This window comes from Cheilinus undulatus, linkage group 4 (assembly GCF_018320785.1).
Source record: "Cheilinus undulatus linkage group 4, ASM1832078v1, whole genome shotgun sequence".
Classification (NCBI taxonomy): Eukaryota; Metazoa; Chordata; class Actinopteri; order Labriformes; family Labridae; genus Cheilinus; species Cheilinus undulatus.
Genome location: NC_054868.1, coordinates 52,764,799 through 52,786,775, shown reverse-complemented (window position 1 = coordinate 52,786,775; position 21,977 = coordinate 52,764,799). Strand labels below are relative to the sequence as shown.

Genomic DNA, 21,977 nt, shown 5'->3' with positions numbered 1-21,977 from the left:
TCTGTCAAGCAGAACAGTGATTTGAATGTTATAATTTTGCCTTCAATGACATAAAAGACATCTGAAAATTGTATTACAAATGTTATTTTATTGTAAAATAAATAACAATGCTTCCAGTCACTGTCATTCACACTCTGGGACTGGACGGCCTCCACCGGACCCCCCTATACGTCCACGTCCTCCCCTGCTTGCGTGTCCCCTGGCATTACCTGTAAATTATAGCAGTAATATAAAATATATTTATATATATATATGATACATAATCTATATTATAGAATTTTTTTGTTCTAACCTCTTTTTCTGCCAATAGATGGTGTTGTAGACCTGCATGGGGCTTGCTCTTCTCTCAAGTCTGCTTCTGAAATCACAGGAGCATGAGTGATGGTTTCATTTGATAAATTTGGCTGAATAATCAGTGGGTTCCTAACGTTAACTTACCTCCATCGCTCTGGGAGGGAGAACAAGATCCACTCCGCTCACTCGGCAGCCATTCCTCAGAGTCTGGGTTGGAAAAGCCCGTCTCTGAAGTGTCATCGCTGTATGCATCCAGCTGGCGAGCGGCTGCCTTTTTCCTCCGACGTACGGGGGAGACCTCGCAGCATTCTTCAGCCTCTTGGCAGGCATAGGCAGATGAACGGCCGCGCTGACCTCTGGATTCGCCGTCGCTAAGTTCAGTGTCGGTTTCAGTGAGGTTGATTTCTCAGGCAAAAGTTTAAAGTTTCTTCCAGTGTCTATTTTAGAACTTTTAGCTTAGATTACCTCTGATCACTCTGCTCTTTGACCCCAGGGTCTCCCCCTCTGATCTCTGTGGTTTTGATCTACCGTCTCTTTCGTGTTCCGACCATAGACATCCGACTACGTATCCCAGAAGCCCCAAAATTACTCACAGGGAGCGTGAGCATGCCCCCTTGTGCCAGCCGCCGAAAGACAGTTTTACGTATATATACATCAATGGCACTCAAGCATTGGTTTTCAAATGACATATATATATATATATATATATATATATATATATATATATACGTCAATAGTACTCAATAAGATAAGCTTCATATCTGGCCCTTCTAATATGTGTACTACAGAAAACCCCCTAGCCTGTTTTCTGAACTAGAAAGTGAAAACACTTTCACTTCCTGGTATTGGAAACTTTGCACATGCATGGATGATGATGAGGCAAATCTGAGCAGTTTGATCTGACTACATTAATCCCTAGTCAGGCCCACTCCAACAATGCATCACTGCACGACTTCACAGTTTTAAGGGGTTCACAGCGGTGAGAGAATGAAGGATTTTTAGCTCAGTTCAGTTTCCTCTGACAAAGATTAAACATGAAAACTCAAAGATATTGATCTAAAAAATCCTCTAGCTAAAGTTAAAGTCAGGGTTACTAATCTCTTCTCCTGGTTATCAGAAGTTCAGTTACAAACACAAGAAGTGAATCAATGGAAAAGTAAAGGAAGTGGTCTTTATCTTTTTTGTCTGAAGGCAGCAGACTAAAGAAAAGTTGCTCAAAACAGACCAGACTTCCTTCCTCTTTACATTATTTAACATACATGATGAGTCAAATTTAACTAACAACTTTTAACCAGAGGTGTGAAACTGACTATAAAATAGTCAACTGCACAATCCTTTGCAGTTTAAACATTTAGAATCAAAGCTAAAGTCTTTGACAGAAACAGTGAATGAAAACAGTGAATGCAAGGCAATTTTATTGATACTTTGAGAAATATTTACAGATTTGAGAATTGCAAAAGACAGGCTAATACAACAGAGAATCACTGCAGACATCAGCATGTTAATGTTTCCTCTCATATAAACTTCCAATCATTTTAAAGTCATTCATGACCAAAAGAGAAAACTCAGTTTCTCAGTTTCTTTCATTGCCACCACCATGTTTCCTCTGGCTGAGTCTGCACCTGCACAGGTAGTTGACTGTCTTAAGACTGGGTTAAGGGCTGATCCTGGGTTCTAAAATTGGGATATGATGTTCCTTTTAAACATTAAACAGGATCCTTGAGAAACCTGATCAAAACTGAGTTACTTAAGTCCATGCAGCCATGTTCAATGTGACTTACATTTGTTGTTCATCACAGTAGAAACAAGGTCTGAAAGGTTCAGTGGTTTTGCACTAATAAGAGAGAAATATCAAAAAATGTATTTTTCTACTTTTCTCTGCCTGTTTTTCCATGCAGCTTTAAATTTTGTCATCTCAGTTCAATAATCAATGATTTTGGATCGCTAAGGCTTGTCTAACACCTGACACCTGATTTTTAGACATCATTTTCTTTCTAATGAAATGAAAGGGTGGTTGAATCCATGAAATATCTTAGCAGTCAACACTGACAAAATATAAAAGAAGTTATCAAACTTTTGTTGTACCTCAAATTATTTCTGCTCTAGCAGTGACTCATGTGTACTTTCTACTAAGGAACCACAAACAGCACCCATATGAAGAAAAATGTCTTTTGTTCTAAAACCTCTTTGATTGCTTTTGTTTTACCTGCAGAGGAAGTTTAACAGCATGAAGAAGAGTTGATAAAATATACATTAAAACTATAGATCAGCATATTCAAAGAAATTAAAAATACATTCATAAAATAGTAAAAAAAACATATGAAAAAGTTATATTTACAAGTTTTTACATCAAGGTGGAGACCAACTTTGAGACAGATGTGGATTAACTCCTAACAGTGCAGCATACAACTTTAAAATTAACCTGAAAAAAGTAGAGGAATATTTGAAGGTTTTATCGAACAAATGTTGAATAAAGTCAAATAAGTTTAGCCACTAAATAATTCTAAAGCTAGAAAAAGCATTTCCAAACCATTCATTGGTGCTGACTGTATCACCTATCTTTGTTTACTGTCTTATTCAGATAATTTCACCCTTTTTCAGCTGAGAAACAAAGATTACCCAGTGTATTGACTTAATGAATACTTGAATAATGTAGTTTTTTTTCAGTCCCACTTCTTCTAAAGTTACAGTGACACATAAATACAGTAAATAATCACTCTAGCTAATCCTGGATAGACATTAACATTTGGATAAATACAGCACAGGTTATGCAGAGAGGACAAACGCTGAGATTTAAAAAGAAAATTCTGTGTGTAAAATAAAGATGTTGTCTTGTAACTATGATTTTCATAGTCACAGTGGTATATTATTGGAATAACCAACAATTAAAATAACATGTGATGCATGTGTAAACACAAATCAACATGAGATATTTAGAAAAATGAATAAAGAGCCTGCTGTTATCAGTGTTTGTTGACTGTGCTATACAGTGCAGCAGTATCCTCTTCTGGTCTCCTGGTTCTGAGGAGAAAAAAAAACAGTATTTAGATACTAGAGATGCTACTTTTGTAATTATAGTAAAACAACATTTTGACGTGGGAAGATCAATTGTTAATTCTAAAAAGTGAGAAGAACATTCTTGTTTTTTGAGCTGCTCACCTTGGGGCATTACCAGTAAACCTGACAGCAGCATATTCAGAGACCTCCTGTCTGTCTGTGTGTCTGATTGGCTGAGCTGGTCTGATGTTGGAGTATAGATCTGCCTGGTTTGGAGAGAACTGTACACTGGCATACTGAAGCTCATCCTGCTCCTCTGGTTCTCCCTGATCAGGATGACAAATTAATTCTGAACTTTGTTTTTCAATAATAATAATAATAATAATAATAATAATAATCATGCATTTTCTCTATAGGTGCCTATCAAAGCACTCAAGTTCACCTTACAGGAGAAGTTTAAAACAAGAAAAATAAATAAGTCAACAAAATACTTAGAAGTTAGCAATAAGTTAAAACAATGAATTAAACAGTGTAGGTCACTGAAAGACATCAGTCAGACTGAATATGCCAGATGAATGGTACAGGAGCATACTGTTTGTGATGTTACATAACTAGGATGGCAAAACTCACTGCCTATAAGAAAAACATGGCAGAGCACAATTTGGGACAATACTAGCCTGCTTTGATTAAATGTGGTTTAATACATTTAGGTTTACTTTAACTTAAAGAAGTTTCTAATTTGGAACAGACTAAAAGTCAAACAGCTGAAAAACAGCCCAGATAAATTCTATCTAAAACAAAATCTAATCAATCAAATTTATCTGGAACAAAATCAAGGAGGACTTTTTAAAAGTGAGTAATTCACTATTCTCACCTGTTGCCTGTCATCTTGTCTCTCTGCAGCCTGAAGAGGTTCATTAGAAGCCCTCTTCTTTCTGGTTAGAAGATTTTTTTTAAGATAAAATTAGAAATTTTTTAGGCCTCACAAATGTTGATGAAACAATGAGACAAGTTTTCTTACCTGATCAACAACAAGACAGAAACGGACACAATAACCAGGACAACAGTGACTAATCCAGCAACAATGGGTAATTTCACTCCAGCTGAAAATGAATGATCAGAAAGAAACAGAGACTTATGATGGATCAGACTTTAAAACCTATTAATCACTCAAAGTAAACCATCCATATTCCAAAACATAAATTTAGTAGAGACTCACATACATTTAGTAGCAACTTTTGAGCTTTCATATGCATCTACACAGGCGCCATTTTAGAGGGGGCCCAAAGAGATGAATCTGACTACTTTAGTGCCCCGGTCTGTCTGTCTGAATGTCGGTCATTCTGAATTTGCACACCACACCATTGCTCCAATAGTCCTTGATACCTCTTTGAAAACTTCTTGGGTGTACTAGTTCGAAAGTGGTGTCATGAAAAAAATCACAAATATTTACAGATTTACTCTAAAATCCCAGTAAAATGTGCTAAGTCATCACTCAGTGTCTCCTGCTGTGTTGTTTATCTTGGAAGTCTGATGCTGGAGATGGGAATGATGTCACATCTGAGTAACGTGTTATTTGCTATGAGCTTGTAAGAGTAAGAGGCAGAGCCAGAAAACAACAGGATAAATAAGGCTGGTAAATATTACTTTGACATTGCTGTTACTAAGCCATAACCAGGAGTTAAATCAGTCTGAGACTCCCAGCTGCTTGTTTTATCCATGTGTGGTACTGTTATGTATGGGGAGGATGTGGTTGTTTTCTGAGGGTTTACTTCATTCAGAGAGGAAACTTAATCAGGGTGGTGCTTCAGTGAACATATCCATATTGACTTTAAATGTGTCTGTGTCTCTGGATATTTAACATGGACTGTCAGGATCTGTGTGGCGTGTGGGTAGGATGTCACACACCTGTTGCAGGTGTGGTAGGAGTGGATGATAATGGTCAGAAATCAGGCAGGAGAGGAATTAAGAAAAGAGTCCTGAGACGGGCTCAGAGTTAAAACTGGACATATACATAAGTCAACAACCATAAATAAATTAGTGATGAATTAAAAGAGTCAATAAAACTGTTTCTAGGCTGGCAGACAGAAATCAATCAGACCAAACATGCAGGTGTGAAAAGATGGTTTTGAGCCAGAATTTGAAAACTGAACTGAGTGTGGAATAATTTAAACCAGTGCAGGTGTGTTTGTGGTTTGAATGGAGGCCAGTCTGTAGAGGAAGATGTGATGGGAAATGGTGTCAAAGGTCACACTCAGATCAAGAAGGATGAGAATTGTTAACAGTAAAAGTCCGCCACCATGAGGAGATCATTAGTGATTTCAGCCACAGCTTTTTCTGAGCTATGGAGGGAAACCAGACTGGAGTTGTTCATAAAGGTTATTCTAAGATAAGAGAGTGTGATGCTGAGATGCAGCTGATTTTTCAAAGATTTTAGAAAGAAAGGTTGGAAATAGGACTAAAGTTAATAAAATTTGTGGGTGTGAGCCAGAAGAAAGGGAGTAAAGGCAGCTGATTCAAAATATGACAGAGCAACACCAGAGGTAAGTGAGGAGTGAATGATGTCAAAGAGATGAGTTAACATGTAGGTAGCTATTTACTGTCAGTCTATATGTGAATCTACAATCAATGCTTCTGCAGTTAGATTCAGTCTTGGCACCTTGATTGAATCTTGACTCAGCCATTGTCAGCTCTACTCCTTTGTTTGGATAAAGTCTCACATTTCCACCTATCAGCAGTGATTTTAGTACTCTGGATGTGTATGACTTTTAGTGATCGCAGGTGTATGTAGACATCTTACCTGTCACAACAACAGTCAGAGTGACGGTGGAGTGATGACACCCTATTATGTTCTGGGCTGCACAGTAATAATTCCCACTGTGTTCAGCTCTAAAATAAGTGATTATGAGGATCTGTCCTGAAGCTAGAGGTGAGTCTTCATTCTCCTTGTACCAGGTGTAATTAGCTGCTGGGTTAGCATCACTGCTACAGGTCAGAGTCACTGAACTGCCCTCCACTATCTCAGCAGAGGGACTCACTGATACAGAGGGAAGCCTTGGAGCATCTGGAGGAGAAAACAGTGAAACACAGTTCACATGTTTTAGTTTAGTTTAGTTTAGTTAATGTTCAAAAATTAGAATACAAAAAATATATTTAAAAAAACTACACACCAAAAATTGGAGTGTTGATTTCTCAGTGTTAAACATTTCAGTGTTGATTTTAACACCCACAGGGTATTTTTAACTCCATTCAGAGTAAATGGTCTTCAGTTTAAGAGTTTTTTGACAGTGTTAATGCACCAGTGTAGAGAGTCAGTTGATCCAAGCCCCACCTACTACAATTTCAAAGCTGGGGGGCAGACTTTTCCCATCATGCCTTTGTGCAGGATGTTTAGATGTGTTTCAGGTGTTTTAGATGTATTTAGATGTTCAGCTGTGTTTAGATGTTGCCTGTTGTACAGGGGTCACTGCTGAGATTCACCTGCATGTTTCTTGAATTATCTTGAGTTTTTGATGTTAAACACTTTTGCACCAGGAGTGTAGTTGTCTTCTAATTTGGTCAAGTCTTGGCTGTGGTGATGGCATTCCTACAACTGTAGAGAGACTGCAGCTTGTTAACTCATAAAACTCTCTGGCCCAGACTCTGCCAACTAATTTCATGTTTACCATTAAATTCCTCACATTGTGGGGTGGCAGTCAATGATTTTTGGTATATCTGAACTTCAATACACATTTTGTGAAACTTGCGTGTCTTTTTTCTTGTTATTATTAGGTTTGTGGAAGAGGGGCATTGGTTATCTACAGTATTTTACACTTATTGAAGTTAATTGTGATACACTCATTTGTGTGAACACACCAGAGTCAAATGTGGTCTGGTAGAGTTAATTTTTTTTTAACACTAGCAACACTACTCAGTGTTCACCAGTGTAATTTTTTAACACCATACAGTGTTGGCATAACACTGGTTCAGTGTAAAAGAGTAACACTTTGAAAAGTGTTAAATTAACACTGAAAAGAGTGGACACATAAAAACACTTTTCTAGTGTTAGATTTAACACTCAGTGTTAATCTAACATTGGCGATTTTGCTGTGTAGAACAGCATTAATAACCCACCAGAGTTTGCAGAGGAGTGACACTAGTATTTCTATGATACTTTAAATGGACTGAAGCACATCAGCAGTAGATGCACGGTCTGGACCATACCCAAAGCTGAGACCCAAAAATGTTCTTAAAAGAAGTCGTCAGCAGGCGCCTCTGCCCTCTGTCTATGTGCAGTTTAAGCTAAAGCACTCAATACATGATCTTTGTGGCCTCAATATCATTAAACTCTTTTAAAACCACTTTACAACTTTGAATTTCTCCTAAAAGCAGAGATAAGAGAGGATTTTAACTGTGAAATACTTTCTACGATGATTTAAATGTTTTTATATATTCATGTAACATGGATGCTCACTCTTGTGTTGAAACATTACATTTCTATTTTGTTGTACGTTGTTCTCATTCCACTCACATTGGACATGGATAAAGACGGGTTTAGATTCTCTCCTCCCCAGCTGGTTCTCAGCTGCACACTGATACTCTGCAGAGTCAGAGGACTGGATGGAGCTGAAGACAAGCTGTGCTCCCTCACTGGACAGGGTTTGGTTCTTCCTGTACCAGGTGTATTTAGCTGCTCTGTTAGCATCACTGCTACAGGTCAGAGTGACTGAACTGCCCTCTGTTATTTCATCCACAGGACTCACCCACACAGAGGGAGTCTTCAGAGCATCTGGAGGAGAATAAACATCTGTTAAATATGCTAAGTAGAAAATATGAGAGATTGAGATCTTGATGAGCCACAGGAGTGATGTCTACTCACACACAGAGGGTGAGGCGTAATTTTCAAGTCCTTTTGAAGCACAAGACATAAAGTCTCCTGGATAAAGCCGATCTCTATGAGAAGAGTTTTCAGCACTCGGGATTTTCTGTCCGTTCTTCAACCAGGTATAAGAAATCCCACCAGCAGGACTACAGCTGCTGTGACACCTCAGCTCTGCCTCAGTATAATCCTGGTGGACTGTTACACTGATCACCTTCACCTGGAGAGCTGGACATGTGAGAAAAACCCAGAAATGTCAGAAAGTAACAACAATAGAATGCTGTTATTTTAACCTTACAGTTAACAGGATCATAAATCAAGACATCAACAACAAAAATGAAACAATATAATTAAAGAATTTATCATCAGTTATGTTTTGTCCTGAAGTTATGAACATAGAAGACTGAATTTTTCTTAACTGTGCTGCTGTGAGTCTGATCTGTGTTTACCTGTGACAGTCAGAGTTGTACCAGCAAAGCTGTTCCCCCATTCAACGTATGCTGTTTTAAATTTGAAGTGATACTGAGCAGAGTCTCTCTCTCTCAGCTCAGAGATTCTCAGAGAGGACTGTCCACTCCAGCTTTCAGAGATCTGGACACGACCCGCATACTGGGGGTCTTTACTGAGGTCTTCAGGCTCTGTGTCACTCTTCCACTGATGACTACGATCAGGACTGAACCAAAACATTGATTCAGGAATCCCAAAGCTGTAGTAGGTGCATGAAATGTTCACTGATGAGCCTTTAAGGGCACAGATGGTTCTGACATCGTACATCACTCTGTAGCAGGAATGACTATAAACACCTAGAGTTAAAGAAAAACAGTTGAACAAATTAAGGTACAAATAAAAAAATGCACGTTTCTTGTGATTCTGAAGAACAGAGGAAGATTTTAAGAGTAGATCTCCTCAGCTATTCCCACATAACAGTATCTACAGCATATGTGAGAAACAGTGTTGAATTCAAAATTGCATCTTTATTTTTCATCCTCAGGAACATTTTTATTTTGTCTTTCCACCAAAAAGCCCAGACAAAAATGGTCATCATTTGACAGTTAAATATATGAAACATTTGCCTTCTTTGATGAAATTTTGTGTTTAAGAGGCCTTTTATAAATAATAACTGGGTTTAAGGCTTTAACCTCTAGGAAAGCAAACATTTAAAGCTCCTCATTGCAGAACAGCCCAGGCTTATGTGATTCTGGGAGTTTTAACAAACAAGAGTTTAATGAGAGTTTGTTTTGATTTTTAAATGAAAGCCTTTAATTTTTACATGAAGACACATGTCTCAACTATCATTGGACACCAGAGATATTTTTGTGGCTGTTTCTGATCTGTAAGTAGTCAGAGTGTAAAGTTTAGTGTAGAACAGGTACCATAGAATGGAGATATCAAACTTACACACTGAAGGTGAGGGGAAATCCTCATATCCTTTTAAAGCACAGGCAACGCTGTGTGCAGAGTAAAAGGTTCCTGAGAAAGAAGATGCTTCCTCCTTCATTTTCTCTCCGTTTTTGTACCAGATGTATGAAAGAGGAGCAGTGGGTCTGCAGCTGCCATGGCACATCAGCACTGCAGAGTAATCAGACCCGACCCATTTTCCTCCGCTCACCTGCACCTGTAGAGCTGGGTATGTAAAGAAGAGCCAATAATGTCACTGATTAAGAAATAAATTACTCATTAACATAAGTGTCATTATGTTAATCTCCTCTATCAAAAACCTGACCAACTTACAGAACACAGAAGTTCTGGTATCTCCTCAACATCAACACTTCCAGATTCATGAACTTCTCAATTAAAGAATATCCAAAAAGGCAAAAGTTCAACATGATGCATTAAACTGCAGAATACAAACTAAACAATGACTGACAAGAGCCACCCTCATGAAATATCTCCAACCATTAGAGAAACAAAACATTGGTATTTTAGGAACGATATTTAACATGAAAAAAACTAACAAAAACAACTAAAAATGTAGAGAAAACAAGTTAAATGTGAAAGATGAAGCAGCTTCATTAACATCAAACATCCTGCAAGTACATAAAAGCAGACAATGCAACACTGGAAGACACAGTTCCCTATTCATAAAATGGCTGCAAGAACAAAACACTACAAATGCATCCCTCAGGTCTGACCATCAGGGTTCCTGCAGACCCTTAAAAAGTCTTAAATTGGACTTTCTGCATTTCAGGCCATAAAAAGTCTTATTTTTACTCATGAGATGTCTAAAACTTTAGGAGGCATATTGACTTAGACACATCTTTGTCAGTCTTTGTTTTCTACCTACATTTATTTAATTTTAATCACTCTTTTTGGCTTACATGTTTATATACAGTGTGTACTTCTTGGTTGATAGAAAAGGGCCATTAAATGTGGCAGAAATCATCAAATTTGGGTAGTTATGACCAGGGGCTAGAATATTACACAGGGCCCCCCTTAACTGGCTAAATAAGCAACAAATGTTGGATAATTTTTACAAGTATCTATGCATTTTAATGTATTTTTGAACCATGATTTCAATATTTATGAGCAATATTTGTAGTATGGTTAAATTTAGTTACATTATTTTGCGTTGGACTACACCATTTGGATACTTTAAAGGGAGGAGAAAACTGAAAATTTCTTAACTTGTCTCCATTCAACCATGCCTGTGGCTAGAACCTTATTCTCCTCAAACAATTCTTATTGGCCAGTCTTTCTCTGACTTGGAACAAGTGAATAAGCTTGATGCTTCGCAAGGATGATTCACCTAATGAGGGCCACTGACACACTGCAATCTATCGCCAATCTTTCTTCCACTTTCTCTAGGCTGGGTTGTGGTGGCACTGATTAACCAGGTCAACTCAGACACCCTTTTACAACTACTCCTGGAGGATGGGATATATAATCCCTCCAAATGAAGGCATCCAGGAGGCAGATGCCCAAACAACCTCAATTGGCTCCTTTGAACATGAAGGAGCATCGGCTGTACTCCCTGTTCCCTTCAGATGTCTGAACTCCCCATCTATCTCTATCTACTACTGTAAGAGATGGTGTTATGCCTAAGATGTGAAGGTTTAGGTCTGCTCAGTGAACTGATTGTACAATTGAGAGATGAGGCATTTACAGACCTGCCAACCTTGGCAAAATATTTTGAGTACCACTTGTGTCGGCATTTCTCACAGATTTTTGCAACTCCTTTGCTATGCACACAGTAATTTCCCCATTCACTGGATTGGTTTACTAACTGGGATGTGTGTGTGTGTGTGTATATATATCTACAGTGCTTAACAAATTTATTAGACCACCTGTCATATTTGTCTCAGAGACCATCTAGCATTATGAAGTGCTTTAATGCGGGCTCTTTCATTTTCAGTCAGCTCTCCACGTTTTACCATTTTGAACAGGAATGAGGAATTTCAAACTGAATTCACCCAAATTCGAGCCGGCTCACTGGGCTTCTCTGAGAAGTCAAAAATTAATCAAGCATAACATTCAACCACTAAAACTCATTTTTCTGTTCAGGAATGCAAGTAAATAACTATAATTTGACATATTAATCAAGAAATATAAATGTGCTTTACTATTTTTTCAGTTTTTTGTAAATCAGTAAATTTGAAAATTCATGGATAACAATAATAATTATATTTTAGCATTAAAAATATCTTTTGGGATAAAGAGCTTTAACGTGTTGGTGTATTAACCATTGCAGAAACATAAAACATGATTTTGGTAATTACCAATGCTGTTAATTTAGGGCAGCTGTGGCATAAACCTGACTTTGGTTAGGGTTAGGGTGGGCTAATAAATTTGTTAAGCACGGTATACATACAGTTGCAAGAAAAAGTATGTGAACCCTTTGTGATTTCTTGGATTTCTGCATAAATTGGTCATAAAATGTGTTCTGATCTTCATCTAAGTCACAACAATAGACAAACACAGTCAGTTTAAACTAATACCGCACAAAAAATGATATGTTTTCCAAAGGAGGGTCAACCAGTAATTAGCTTAGGGGTTCACATACTTTTTCCACCCTTCACTGTGAATGTTTACATGTTCTGTTCAATAAAAACATGAAAACATATCATTTTTTGTATGTTATTAGTTTAAACAGACTGTGTTTGTCTATTGTTGTGACTGAGATGAAGATCAGAACACATTTTATGACCAATTTATGCAGAAATCCAAGAAATCCCAAAGGGTTCACATACTTTTTCTTGCAACTGTATATATACACACATACACATAGCACTGGTGCTAGAGAGGTTGACAATCTTGTAGCACAGAACAAAAAATTATTTTTTTATTTATTAAGCATTTATTTGACATGGACACACAGTAACATTGATGCTGTGAAATTTAATCATACACAGGTCCCAGATGTACTGCTGTAAGTGTTTATAGGAAAGTGCTAATTTTCAACCCCTGTCCATGGGAGGCTTTTAAATTTAAAAGGTGTAGCACAATATATAAAATTTTGTTACAGCTCTAAAACCAACATTTAACCAAAATATATGCTCAGTAGGCAGAAGAACTTGAAAACAGTCTAAATTACAGCTCTATATTAATGTTTAACAAAGCTAACAGCCAATCATTATTAAGGATTTTAGGGTGCAGCAGAGAAGAGAGACGCTGATGGTTCATCTCTACATCCAGACACAAAACAAGAGCAACCTGCAGGAAGCTGGCTGACTTCATAGAAGTGTTGGTGCTTGAAGACGATTAGAGCAGTATGATTTGAAATCAGACCTTGAGATAGATCAGACAGAAGAGCAGATGAGCTCCATTCATGCTGCTATTTGCTGCTGTAATCCTTTAATCATTCTTTTTTTTTTTTTTACTCTAGGCAGGACCAACAAACAGCTGAAGTTTTTTCTGTGTTCATCCTATTTACTTACACTTTAAAATGTGTTCTAGAGACTGAAGTATGTTTCTTTGTTCATCTTTTAACTGTGTTTCAAGGACTGAAGTGTTCAGTCAATGCATTTTTATATTTGTATTGATATCAGCTAAATTTAATTTGTAAATATCTCCATATTGTATAAACCTCAATATTGTTAATCCTAGTCAAACTAAGAAAAAGAGTAAAGTACAGGTTTTATGTTCTTATGTGGGTAATTTTAATAGATTTCTTGCAGGCCAATTCAAAGGACCAAGGGCCACAGTTGGCCCACGGGCCATATTTTGGGCACCTTTAAAATATTTACTGATAGAGTAACAGGAAAATATTTGTAACATTATTAGAAATTCATTAAACACTGTTAGAGTTTGGACCATATTGTAGTATCACACTGGGGTCTGATGTTTATAGAGCTAATGTAAATGAATAAATCCCTCTTTTCTCTCTAACAGTGTAATGATAACATCAGTACTATTGGAGTTAAATGGTAAACAAAAAATCTGTCACCAAATCGTGTCTTTACCCTGACAATACACACAAAGTGTATGCAGTGTGCTCCTGTCTCTCTCCCTTATCTCTTTGTCAGACACTGCTGTCTGTCTGTCTGTCTGTCTGTCTGATTTCAGACCTGTATGCTACACTTAGAGGCGTATTAACTTGTTAAACAGCAGCAGCAGCGACAATATTAGTGAAGCGAAAATGCATTGTTTTATAATTGATAATAGGGCTGCAACTAATGATTATTTTTTATGCCAACTAATCTATCAATAAATTTCCTGATTAGTCAATTGATCATGGTTATTTGCATAATATTTTGGATCCCCATTTTACGTAAATAGTAGCAATTTAAATAGTAGCAGTTCACCTGCCTTGCAGGTTACAAATAACTAAAGGATGGCTTTCTTTAAAGGGACTGGTATGTCCATAAAAATAAATAAAGCAAATAGCCCATCCAAAGTCCAAAGTACAAATAAAGCTTAATGTAAACAAATCAAACTTCCAGCCCAAGTGACTGAACAATAGATTATAGTTTCTTTAAATTGCAGAGCAGGAACGTGAGCATGTCAACATGTTCTGGTGTGAGGCTGGCTCTCTTCTTTAAGTGGTGAACTGCAAGTACAGATGAGTTTTTACTCGCCAGTATTTGATTTTACCAATATCAAAAACAATAATATGATGCGTCGATGCTTGAATTTCCGTGTTGACTAATTTTTATAGTCGACACAAACGATTATGACGACTAATCGTTGCAGCCCTAATTGATAACTGAACAGAAGTTTGCGCAGACTGAGCGCTCTGTCCTCTCACTGACAACCAACGCACTGCGACCATCTGTGCGTAATTGGAGAGGACGAGGAGAAAGGAGAAGCAAGTTAGCAGATACTCGTTTTTAACATCGTCCAGCCTACCTGCCTCAATAAAAAACTTGGGATTAAAGCAGTTCTCCTCTTAAACATGACGAACACCTGTACTGCCTATGCCCTGAGCCTACCCCGTCTGAGCTCGTGCAGGTCACTTTCTCGCCATAGTAGCAGCGGAGCATAGCCGCTCATACTCCAGACTCTGAGGATTACGCACGACGAGAAGAAACAAACATTAAAGGATTGGACATGAATTTCAAATCTTAAATCAAAGTGGAATGAAGTTTAAGTGGCAACAGGTATAACTGTGCGCCTGGCATGCACACACCTCTCTCACTTTGTCATTGCACGGGGAGGGAGTCAGATGGCAGGAGGCAGGAAGGAGGGGGAGCGGGGATATAAGGATATGGGCTCAGCAGACTCGTTATTCTCTGTTACTCTGCATAATTGGTTGAAACTACTTCACCACACTGCTGCATCTGCTGTCAGACATGAGTACGGCACATGCACATTTCCCTCAGAACTCACAGGCCTGCAGCTTTTTGCGTAGTTTAGAGAGGCGAGTCGTACCAGCGTATTTACATGTCAAATTGTGTACCTGCTTCTGTACCTGAAGTGAAACACTTCTGTGTGCTCAAGAGCTTTTGTCTCTGGGAGCTCACTTTTTTCCCAGCTCTGCACAGAGCGAGAGTGAAGACACACAGATGGGTCATATGCATGACATTTGTAACTTTATATGTAATCTATAATAAACTTTGGGTCAGTGAAGCTGAACTAATCCTCTCTTTGTCCTTCTGCCAATAAAAGACCAGCACAAAAGTCTAACACTTCACCAAAACGCTCCAGCATAATCCCTCCAATACTGCTGATGCTGCACCAATCCTCCTGTCAGTCTCATGCTCCCATTTACCCTCACTCTCTTTTCACAGAAACACATATCCAATGACCAAACGATAAATGGACTTACCCCCCGTTTAACCCTTTTATTTTTACACTGCTACAGCCTGACATTAGATAGACGTATTCCATTATTGCAGTTTTATTAACAAAGAAAAAACATCCAAAGAGCAGACATTTAGTGGAACAAAAAAAACTTGATGAAAATTGTTACCTGTGACTGACAGAGTGACTCCAGGTGAGCCAGTAACTCCTCCCTCTGGTTGGTTTGTCATCAACATGAATCTGTACTCAGCTGAGTCGCTCTGTCTGACGTTGGTGATCCTCAGGGTGCAGCTGTTATCATAACAGTGATACTCCACACGACCTCTGTAATCTGGGTGGTTTCTCAGATCCAAAGGGTCGTTTCCATTCATTTTCACAAACCAGAAAGATCTCCAAACTACGGTGTCATGCTCATTCCCTCTGGATGGATGTGTGTAAGAACATGGTATGTCCACTGTTGATCCTTCCACAGCACAGATCTGAGAGGAAGAGTAAGTCACTCTCCAGTCACTCTGAGCCTGTACCACTGCAACACAGAGAAAAGTAGACTTTTTTAATCAGAACTACAATTTTACTTGCAGAGGCGAATGTAAAGCTCAGGGAGAAAAGAACTCAGGAATGCCCACGCTGTCTTACAGCCACAGGATGCATAAAACATGGATAGCCTATGGATGCAGCGCTGAGAGTGAAGTGATAATGTGGAAAACTATGTGATGAAAAGACAACCATAAACACTTTTGCATATTTTTCACAGTACACAAGCACTGGAGAATAATCAATGTTTGACAGAAGTACATCCTCCTCCAGAAAAATGTGAGCAATAAATATTCTATTTCACACATATTGGCTCAATTGTACACTATATAGAATATTTTTGAAGCATTTCATTTTTTTTCCCCAGAAAGCCTCTGTTTTTGGCACTACTTTGCCATGCAAACTTTTTCACTAAAACTAGTTTTTTCAGCTCAGTTTTCCACTTCAACAGCTGACACAATGTTTTCATAAACATATTCAACTGACTGCAGCTTCTCTATTTATCAGCCATTAGAAGAGGAAGGCCACAGCCATAAACTTAACTGGATGAGATTAGTTTCACCAAGTTGTCTTCAGACTAGTGAAGAAGGCCCGCAAAGCACTGGTGTTCAGTAAGGCAGTGATCTCTGGATGGAGAGTGATGCAGGCTGCAGGTGTCTGTGAGCTGCTATCTTCGATTTGAAATGTCCTGAAGAAGTGTTGGACCTAAAGTCCACTCATGACAGCAGCAGATCTGCAGGTGTCCCTCGTGTCCACAGCAAAAGACACATTTTCAACACTGGAGTTGAAATCATTCATTGTAGTTTCTTTTTTAGTTTGTGTTGTTGTCTTGGCTGGTACACAAAGTGTTCATTATAAATACTGAAAACACAGAGGCTTTTGGGGTTTTTGATGTAGTGTACCATTGAGCCAACATTGTGTTTTTGGCCTGTTTATGCATTAAAAATGTTCAGTTTGACAGTAAAACTGTACCCATCTGTAGCTTGTAAAGCCTGGCTTCCTTGCTGCTGCCCCCTCCCTAAAGGGACAGTGCACACTGAAATCTCTGAAGGATAATGCCATTAATATTGCCAAATACCTCATTTAACCCACTTCCATAAATACCAAAATATCTTAAATCCTCTGCAGTATTGAGTATGTTTGTAGACACACTGTCTGCTGTTGCATTTGTCTGAGACATCACAGGCTGAACATGTGTGAAATGACCCCCCTGAGCCAGCAGCCTCTCTGCTCTCTGTGGAAAACTTTTAGTTATAACGCAGCATCGCCCCCACATTGGCATCGTGTCACAACTACTCTTTCATTCTGATGAAGCTGCAAGTGTCACCCTCAACATTGCACTAACATGTTGTTGGAGTGCACGGACAGCAGCTTTTCAACTTGTCAAACAACACCTTCTCACCACTGGTGACAAACTGTTGCTTCTTTTAGAACTCGCTGCAGAATCGAGCTCAGACACATCCGTTTGTGGCACAAACTGCTAAAACACTTCTCATCTTGTCCAGTGTCTTTCATCAGTGTTCAGCATCTAAGTCATTAATCAGCTATCAGGACATGTCATGGATGTTCTCTATTGTGACCCCATTATAACATGCTAACATTGGAGGGTAAATTCTAACACCAACATGATAAACACCAAGCTCAAAAAATCCCACGTGTTTGGTACACATATTCAGCATGCCAGGATCTAGCCTGGTACAGAAACAAGTGTAAGTACTTCATAGCATCACTTATTTTAAAAACGGCTAAAGACAAGAAAAAGAGGCTCCAAATACATTCAGGTTAAATTTAAGGCTCCACAAAGAATTATTTCTTAAACCTGAAAAGTTTTTAAAAGTATAAATAAGAAATCAGTATGTGGACCTGTGCAATAACTCAGTTTATCAACTGATCATTTAGTGAAAAAAACTACATTTTCTCTTGAACTTCCTCCTCTGCTCTCCAAGGCCTCTGACAGGTTGATCACAGGCAAACTGTGGTAGGAAACACCGTGTTAGAAGGAGAAACATCCGTGCACCAGCTCGCTTTTCTCCCTCTCCTCACACATGGACAGCACATGCATTAGAGCTGGAGCAGAGGTGGTTCTCTAACTACACAGTGTTTCCCTCAAAGCTCTATAACTGTACAACATCTGAGTATTTTCCTCTTCTACATAACATCGCCCTCAAAATGGATTAAAAACACAAATTAGGTTAGATGTGACATTTTCCAGGTGATATCAGCCAGCCCTAAAAAATGATGTAAATATAGAGATGAGTGTATTTCTTTTTCTCTCCCTCTATTTCTCCTCTATATTAGCAAAATGTGAAAATGTAATAACCAAACTTAACTGTCCCTTCTCCTCTACTAGACCTTTTTATAACCCTAAGTCTTAAGAAAATATAAATACAAAAAAATTGGTTTCCTCTGAGCATGAAACTTTTAAATGAATAATTTCTGTGCTTAACTGTGTATGGATGTAAGACTGGCAAACTTTTTACACAAAGGTTGTCATCAGCCACCTCTCCTGCACTTAGAGAACCAAAACTTGAACTTCAAAATGAATAACTATACATTAACCTCCTCTGTCTTTGCTCTGACAGCAATAAAGCAACTAAAATATGTCGTTAATATATAATGGCAAAAGACAACAGAGGCACAACTGACAAAAATGGCTCACAACAAGTTTCCTCTTGGGTTCTGATTTGTAGAAATTAAAGTAAATTACCTGTTAAAGAGAGAAGGAAGGAGACAAATCCTCTCTTTGTTGTAGTTAAATTCCTCGCTGCTGTTTTCATCTTCGTGTGCTATCAGTAACATAAAATGTTTAAAAAGATAGTTAAAACCACAAGATATAGCTCAGTCACATCAAATACTTCCAGTCAATCTACATGTTGTCTTCAGTGTCATGGTCCTCTGTGGTCAGGAGCAGGAGTCAGAAACAGGCTGTTAAAATAGACCTCACTTCCTTCCTCTTCACAGATTTAATAAGTGTTGATGCCTGAATGTGAAAAAAAAACATGACTTGTGTTAGTCTGATGCCACCAAACCTTTAAAATCCACATCAGAACATTTCAACAACACAATAAAGATGTTTTTAATTTATTACTGTGACATAATGAAGCATCAAATATTACATTATTCATGCCTGTTTTATTGATGTTGTTTTTTTTTAAATCATGGTGGTATTTTTCAACATTGTGAGACAAAGACTTTTTAAATGCTCCTTTTCTTTTTGTTTTTTTGTTTTTTTTTTTTTTTTGTTTGTTTGTTTTTTACTTAGACAAACAAAGCTATAGTGGTGATAATATTTTCCACAACACAAGTCGGACAACAGTGGTGGTCGGACACTTCCTGTAAATTTAAGAACCAAAATCTCTAAAAGGGGAAACTGTAAATAAATCCTATAAAATAAAGAGATATTTGGAATGAATGGGACACAATAGTAGCCTGACTCATAAAATAATATGAAATTTAACAAACAGGGACCAAAAAAGAATGAAGTAAGAATACAAATGCACACAACAGTTCTGTCTTTAAATATCAAAATATGAATCTTTACTACCACCTGATGGCAGCAGGAAAGCATTGCAATTGAATCAGAAATGTCTACTGTACTACACTGAAAAACTCAAATCTTACCAAGTACTTGTCTGACTTTTGCTTGCATGTGAACATATCTCAAGAATGCTTTAAGAGATTTTCTTCATACTCTGCACATATGTTCACCTTCACTCAGGGATGATCTGATTCAATTCTAGAGGTCAAAGGTCAAAGATAAAGTTTATAAAGCTTCATATCTAGCCCTTACTTCTAATATTTGTACTACAGAAAACCCCCTAGCCTGTTTTCTGATTTATACAGTGATGTTACGGCCACAGCCGCATTCCCCCTCCCTTTTGTGTAACTAATTACTTCTGTGGAGTGTCTGTGTGTGTGTGTCTGTGGGTGTGTGTGGGGGTGTGTGTGTGTGTGTGTGTTTGAGTGGCTTCTCTAGGCTGATTCCTGACACCTGTGCTGCTGCTGAAGGTTATCAATGAGCAGCTGCAGCAAAACCAATCAGCCCAACCCTCATATAAGTCTAGCCGTCCTTTTCAGTCTGGGCGCAGCTTCAGTTGGTGTCTGAGCTCGCCACTGTGCCTCCTTTGTTACAATCATGTTTAATGTCAGCCTTGAGTTAAGATTCTGTTTGTGGAGGCACTCATGTAGATGCACAGGGCCAGGTAGTAGTTTAATTTAGGCACACACTCACATGTAGGTTTTGTTAAGTTTGTTTAGTCCCACCAGGTTTAGGGGTGCTGTTCTTTTGTTATCAGGTTTGGGTAGTTAAAGTAGTTAGTTAGGAGTTATGTTCAGCTTGTATCACCAATAGTTAGTAAGTTTTAAAATACTAGTTAGATTCTGTTTTATTTGGTTATTAAGTCGAACAGCGGTCCTTTTATTTTGGCTTACTTTTGTTAAGCACAATTTTACTTTTGTAATAAATACCTTTAATTTACCAACTAAATCTGGTTTTATGTTACTTCCTTTTACCCACAAGGAGCTGGTTGTAACAAGTGAAAACACTTTCACTTCTGGTATTGGAAACTTTGCACATGCGTGTTTGATGATGAGGCAAACGTGAACAGTTTGATCTGACTACATTAATCCCTAGTCAGGCCCACTCCAACAATGCATCACTGCATGACTTCACAGTTTTAATGGGTACACAGAGATGAGAGAATAAGGGTTTTTAGCTCAATTCAGTTTCCTCTGACAAAGATTAAACATGAAAACTCAAAGATAGTGATGCAAAAAAATCCTCTAGCTGAAGTTAAAGTCAGGGTTACTAATCTCTTCTCCTGGTTATCAGAAGTTCAGTTACAAACACGTGAGTCAGTGAATCAATGGAAAATGAAAGGAAGTGGTCTTTATCATTTTAGTCTGAAGGCAGCAGACTGAAGACAAGTTTCTCTAAACAGACCAGACTTCCTTCCTCTTTACATTAATTAGCATACATGAGTCAGATTAAACTGACACTCATAAACAGAGGTGTGAAAACTGACTGTAAAATAATGAACTGCACAATCCTTTGCAGTTCTAACTGTTTAGAATCAAAGCTAAAGTTTTTGACAGAAACAGTGAATGAAACCATTGAATGGGAGGCAATATTTATTTGATACTATGAGAAATATTTACATATTTGAGAAATGCAAAAAAAAAAACAGGTTAATACAACAGAGACATACAACTGCTCCCTGACACACGCTCCAGCCTCCACACAGAGAATCCAACCAGGACTCTGTTTAATGTCTTCTATAAACTGCATACTTTTACTTTTCGGTCTTTTTTTGGCAGTTCAGCTTGTTACTTTTAATTTTATTTCAGGCCATTATCTCTTAGGTCCGCCTGCTCCTTTGTCTCTTTTCCCGGTTTTCTCCTTCTCTGCCGCTTCCTCTTCTTCTTCTGTTGGGTTCAATGGCGGTTGGCATCCAAAGTGTTGCATTACCGCCTCCTGCTGTATTGTGAAGTCTCTGTGTCAGTTATATACAGTGTCCACCCAAATTGCTCCCCGTTCAATGCATTTCCAATTCTTTGACCCAGACACAATTGTCTGAGTTTTTGCTAGTCCTTCCCTCAGTGTATTGTCCAACTCTTCACCAGTGATATCATCAATGTCCAGAAATGTTTTTGCTGCCTCCAACACCATTTTAATTAGATTGGATTTTCCTTGTATGTCCGCTGCACAGTTAATGACCATTGAAATGATTCCAGGAAACGTTTTTTGTCTTTTCCTATCTGTCTTTGCTGCTCCTGCTCCTCCTTCTGCACAGGCACTTCTTCAGTTTGTTCAGCTCTCCTCACTGCCTCGGTGTATGACAGCCTCTCCTCAGTCCGGACTTTACACAGTCTTGCTTCCCTGATTTTTTGGGACATTTTGCAGATCCTGCAAAATGGTTTCCTTTGCAATGCAAACACTTCACCTCTTCATTTCCAGTGTCACATGTTTCATAACATTCATTTCCACCACATCTCACACATCTCTTAACTCCTCTGCACACAGCAGCAACATGTCCATATTCTTGGCAACAGAAACATCTCAGAGGAGCTTTCTCAGATGGTCTGACTCTGTAGCATACATAATCAAGGAACACTC

General features: G+C 38.3%; 1 protein-coding gene and 1 long non-coding RNA gene across 2 annotated transcripts; both read right to left on the bottom strand.

Annotated features, from left to right (window-relative positions):
* Positions 1-3,006: 3,006 nt before the first annotated feature.
* Positions 3,007-4,217, bottom strand: LOC121508411. Its single transcript, XR_005991801.1, has 3 exons — positions 4,166-4,217; positions 3,454-3,617; positions 3,007-3,315 (listed from the first exon to the last, which is right to left on the bottom strand). It is a non-coding gene; the product is annotated as an uncharacterized LOC121508411 (long non-coding RNA).
* Positions 4,218-6,059: 1,842 nt separating this feature from the next.
* On the bottom strand, positions 6,060-15,771 carry LOC121507802 (B-cell receptor CD22-like). Its single transcript, XM_041784142.1, has 6 exons — positions 15,498-15,771; positions 9,548-9,772; positions 8,599-8,952; positions 8,150-8,377; positions 7,802-8,059; positions 6,060-6,355 (listed from the first exon to the last, which is right to left on the bottom strand). Exons 1-6 carry the CDS (start codon positions 15,697-15,699, stop codon positions 6,060-6,062), a joined length of 1,563 nt encoding a protein of 520 aa, XP_041640076.1. The 5' UTR covers positions 15,700-15,771.
* Positions 15,772-21,977: the final 6,206 nt, after the last annotated feature.

Bases quoted from the DNA above. Each gene is read 5' to 3' on its own strand.
- LOC121507802 (XM_041784142.1), bottom strand. From the start codon at position 15,699: ATGAATGGAAACGACCCTTTGGATCTGAGAAACCACCCAGATTACAGA. The intron at 8,060-8,149 runs GTGAGTAGACAT...ATTCTCCTCCAG, and splicing joins TTACGCCTCACCCTCTGTGT to ATGCTCTGAAGACTCCCTCT. The intron at 6,356-7,801 runs GTGAGTGGAATG...TTTCTCCTCCAG, and splicing joins CGTCTTTATCCATGTCCAAT to ATGCTCCAAGGCTTCCCTCT.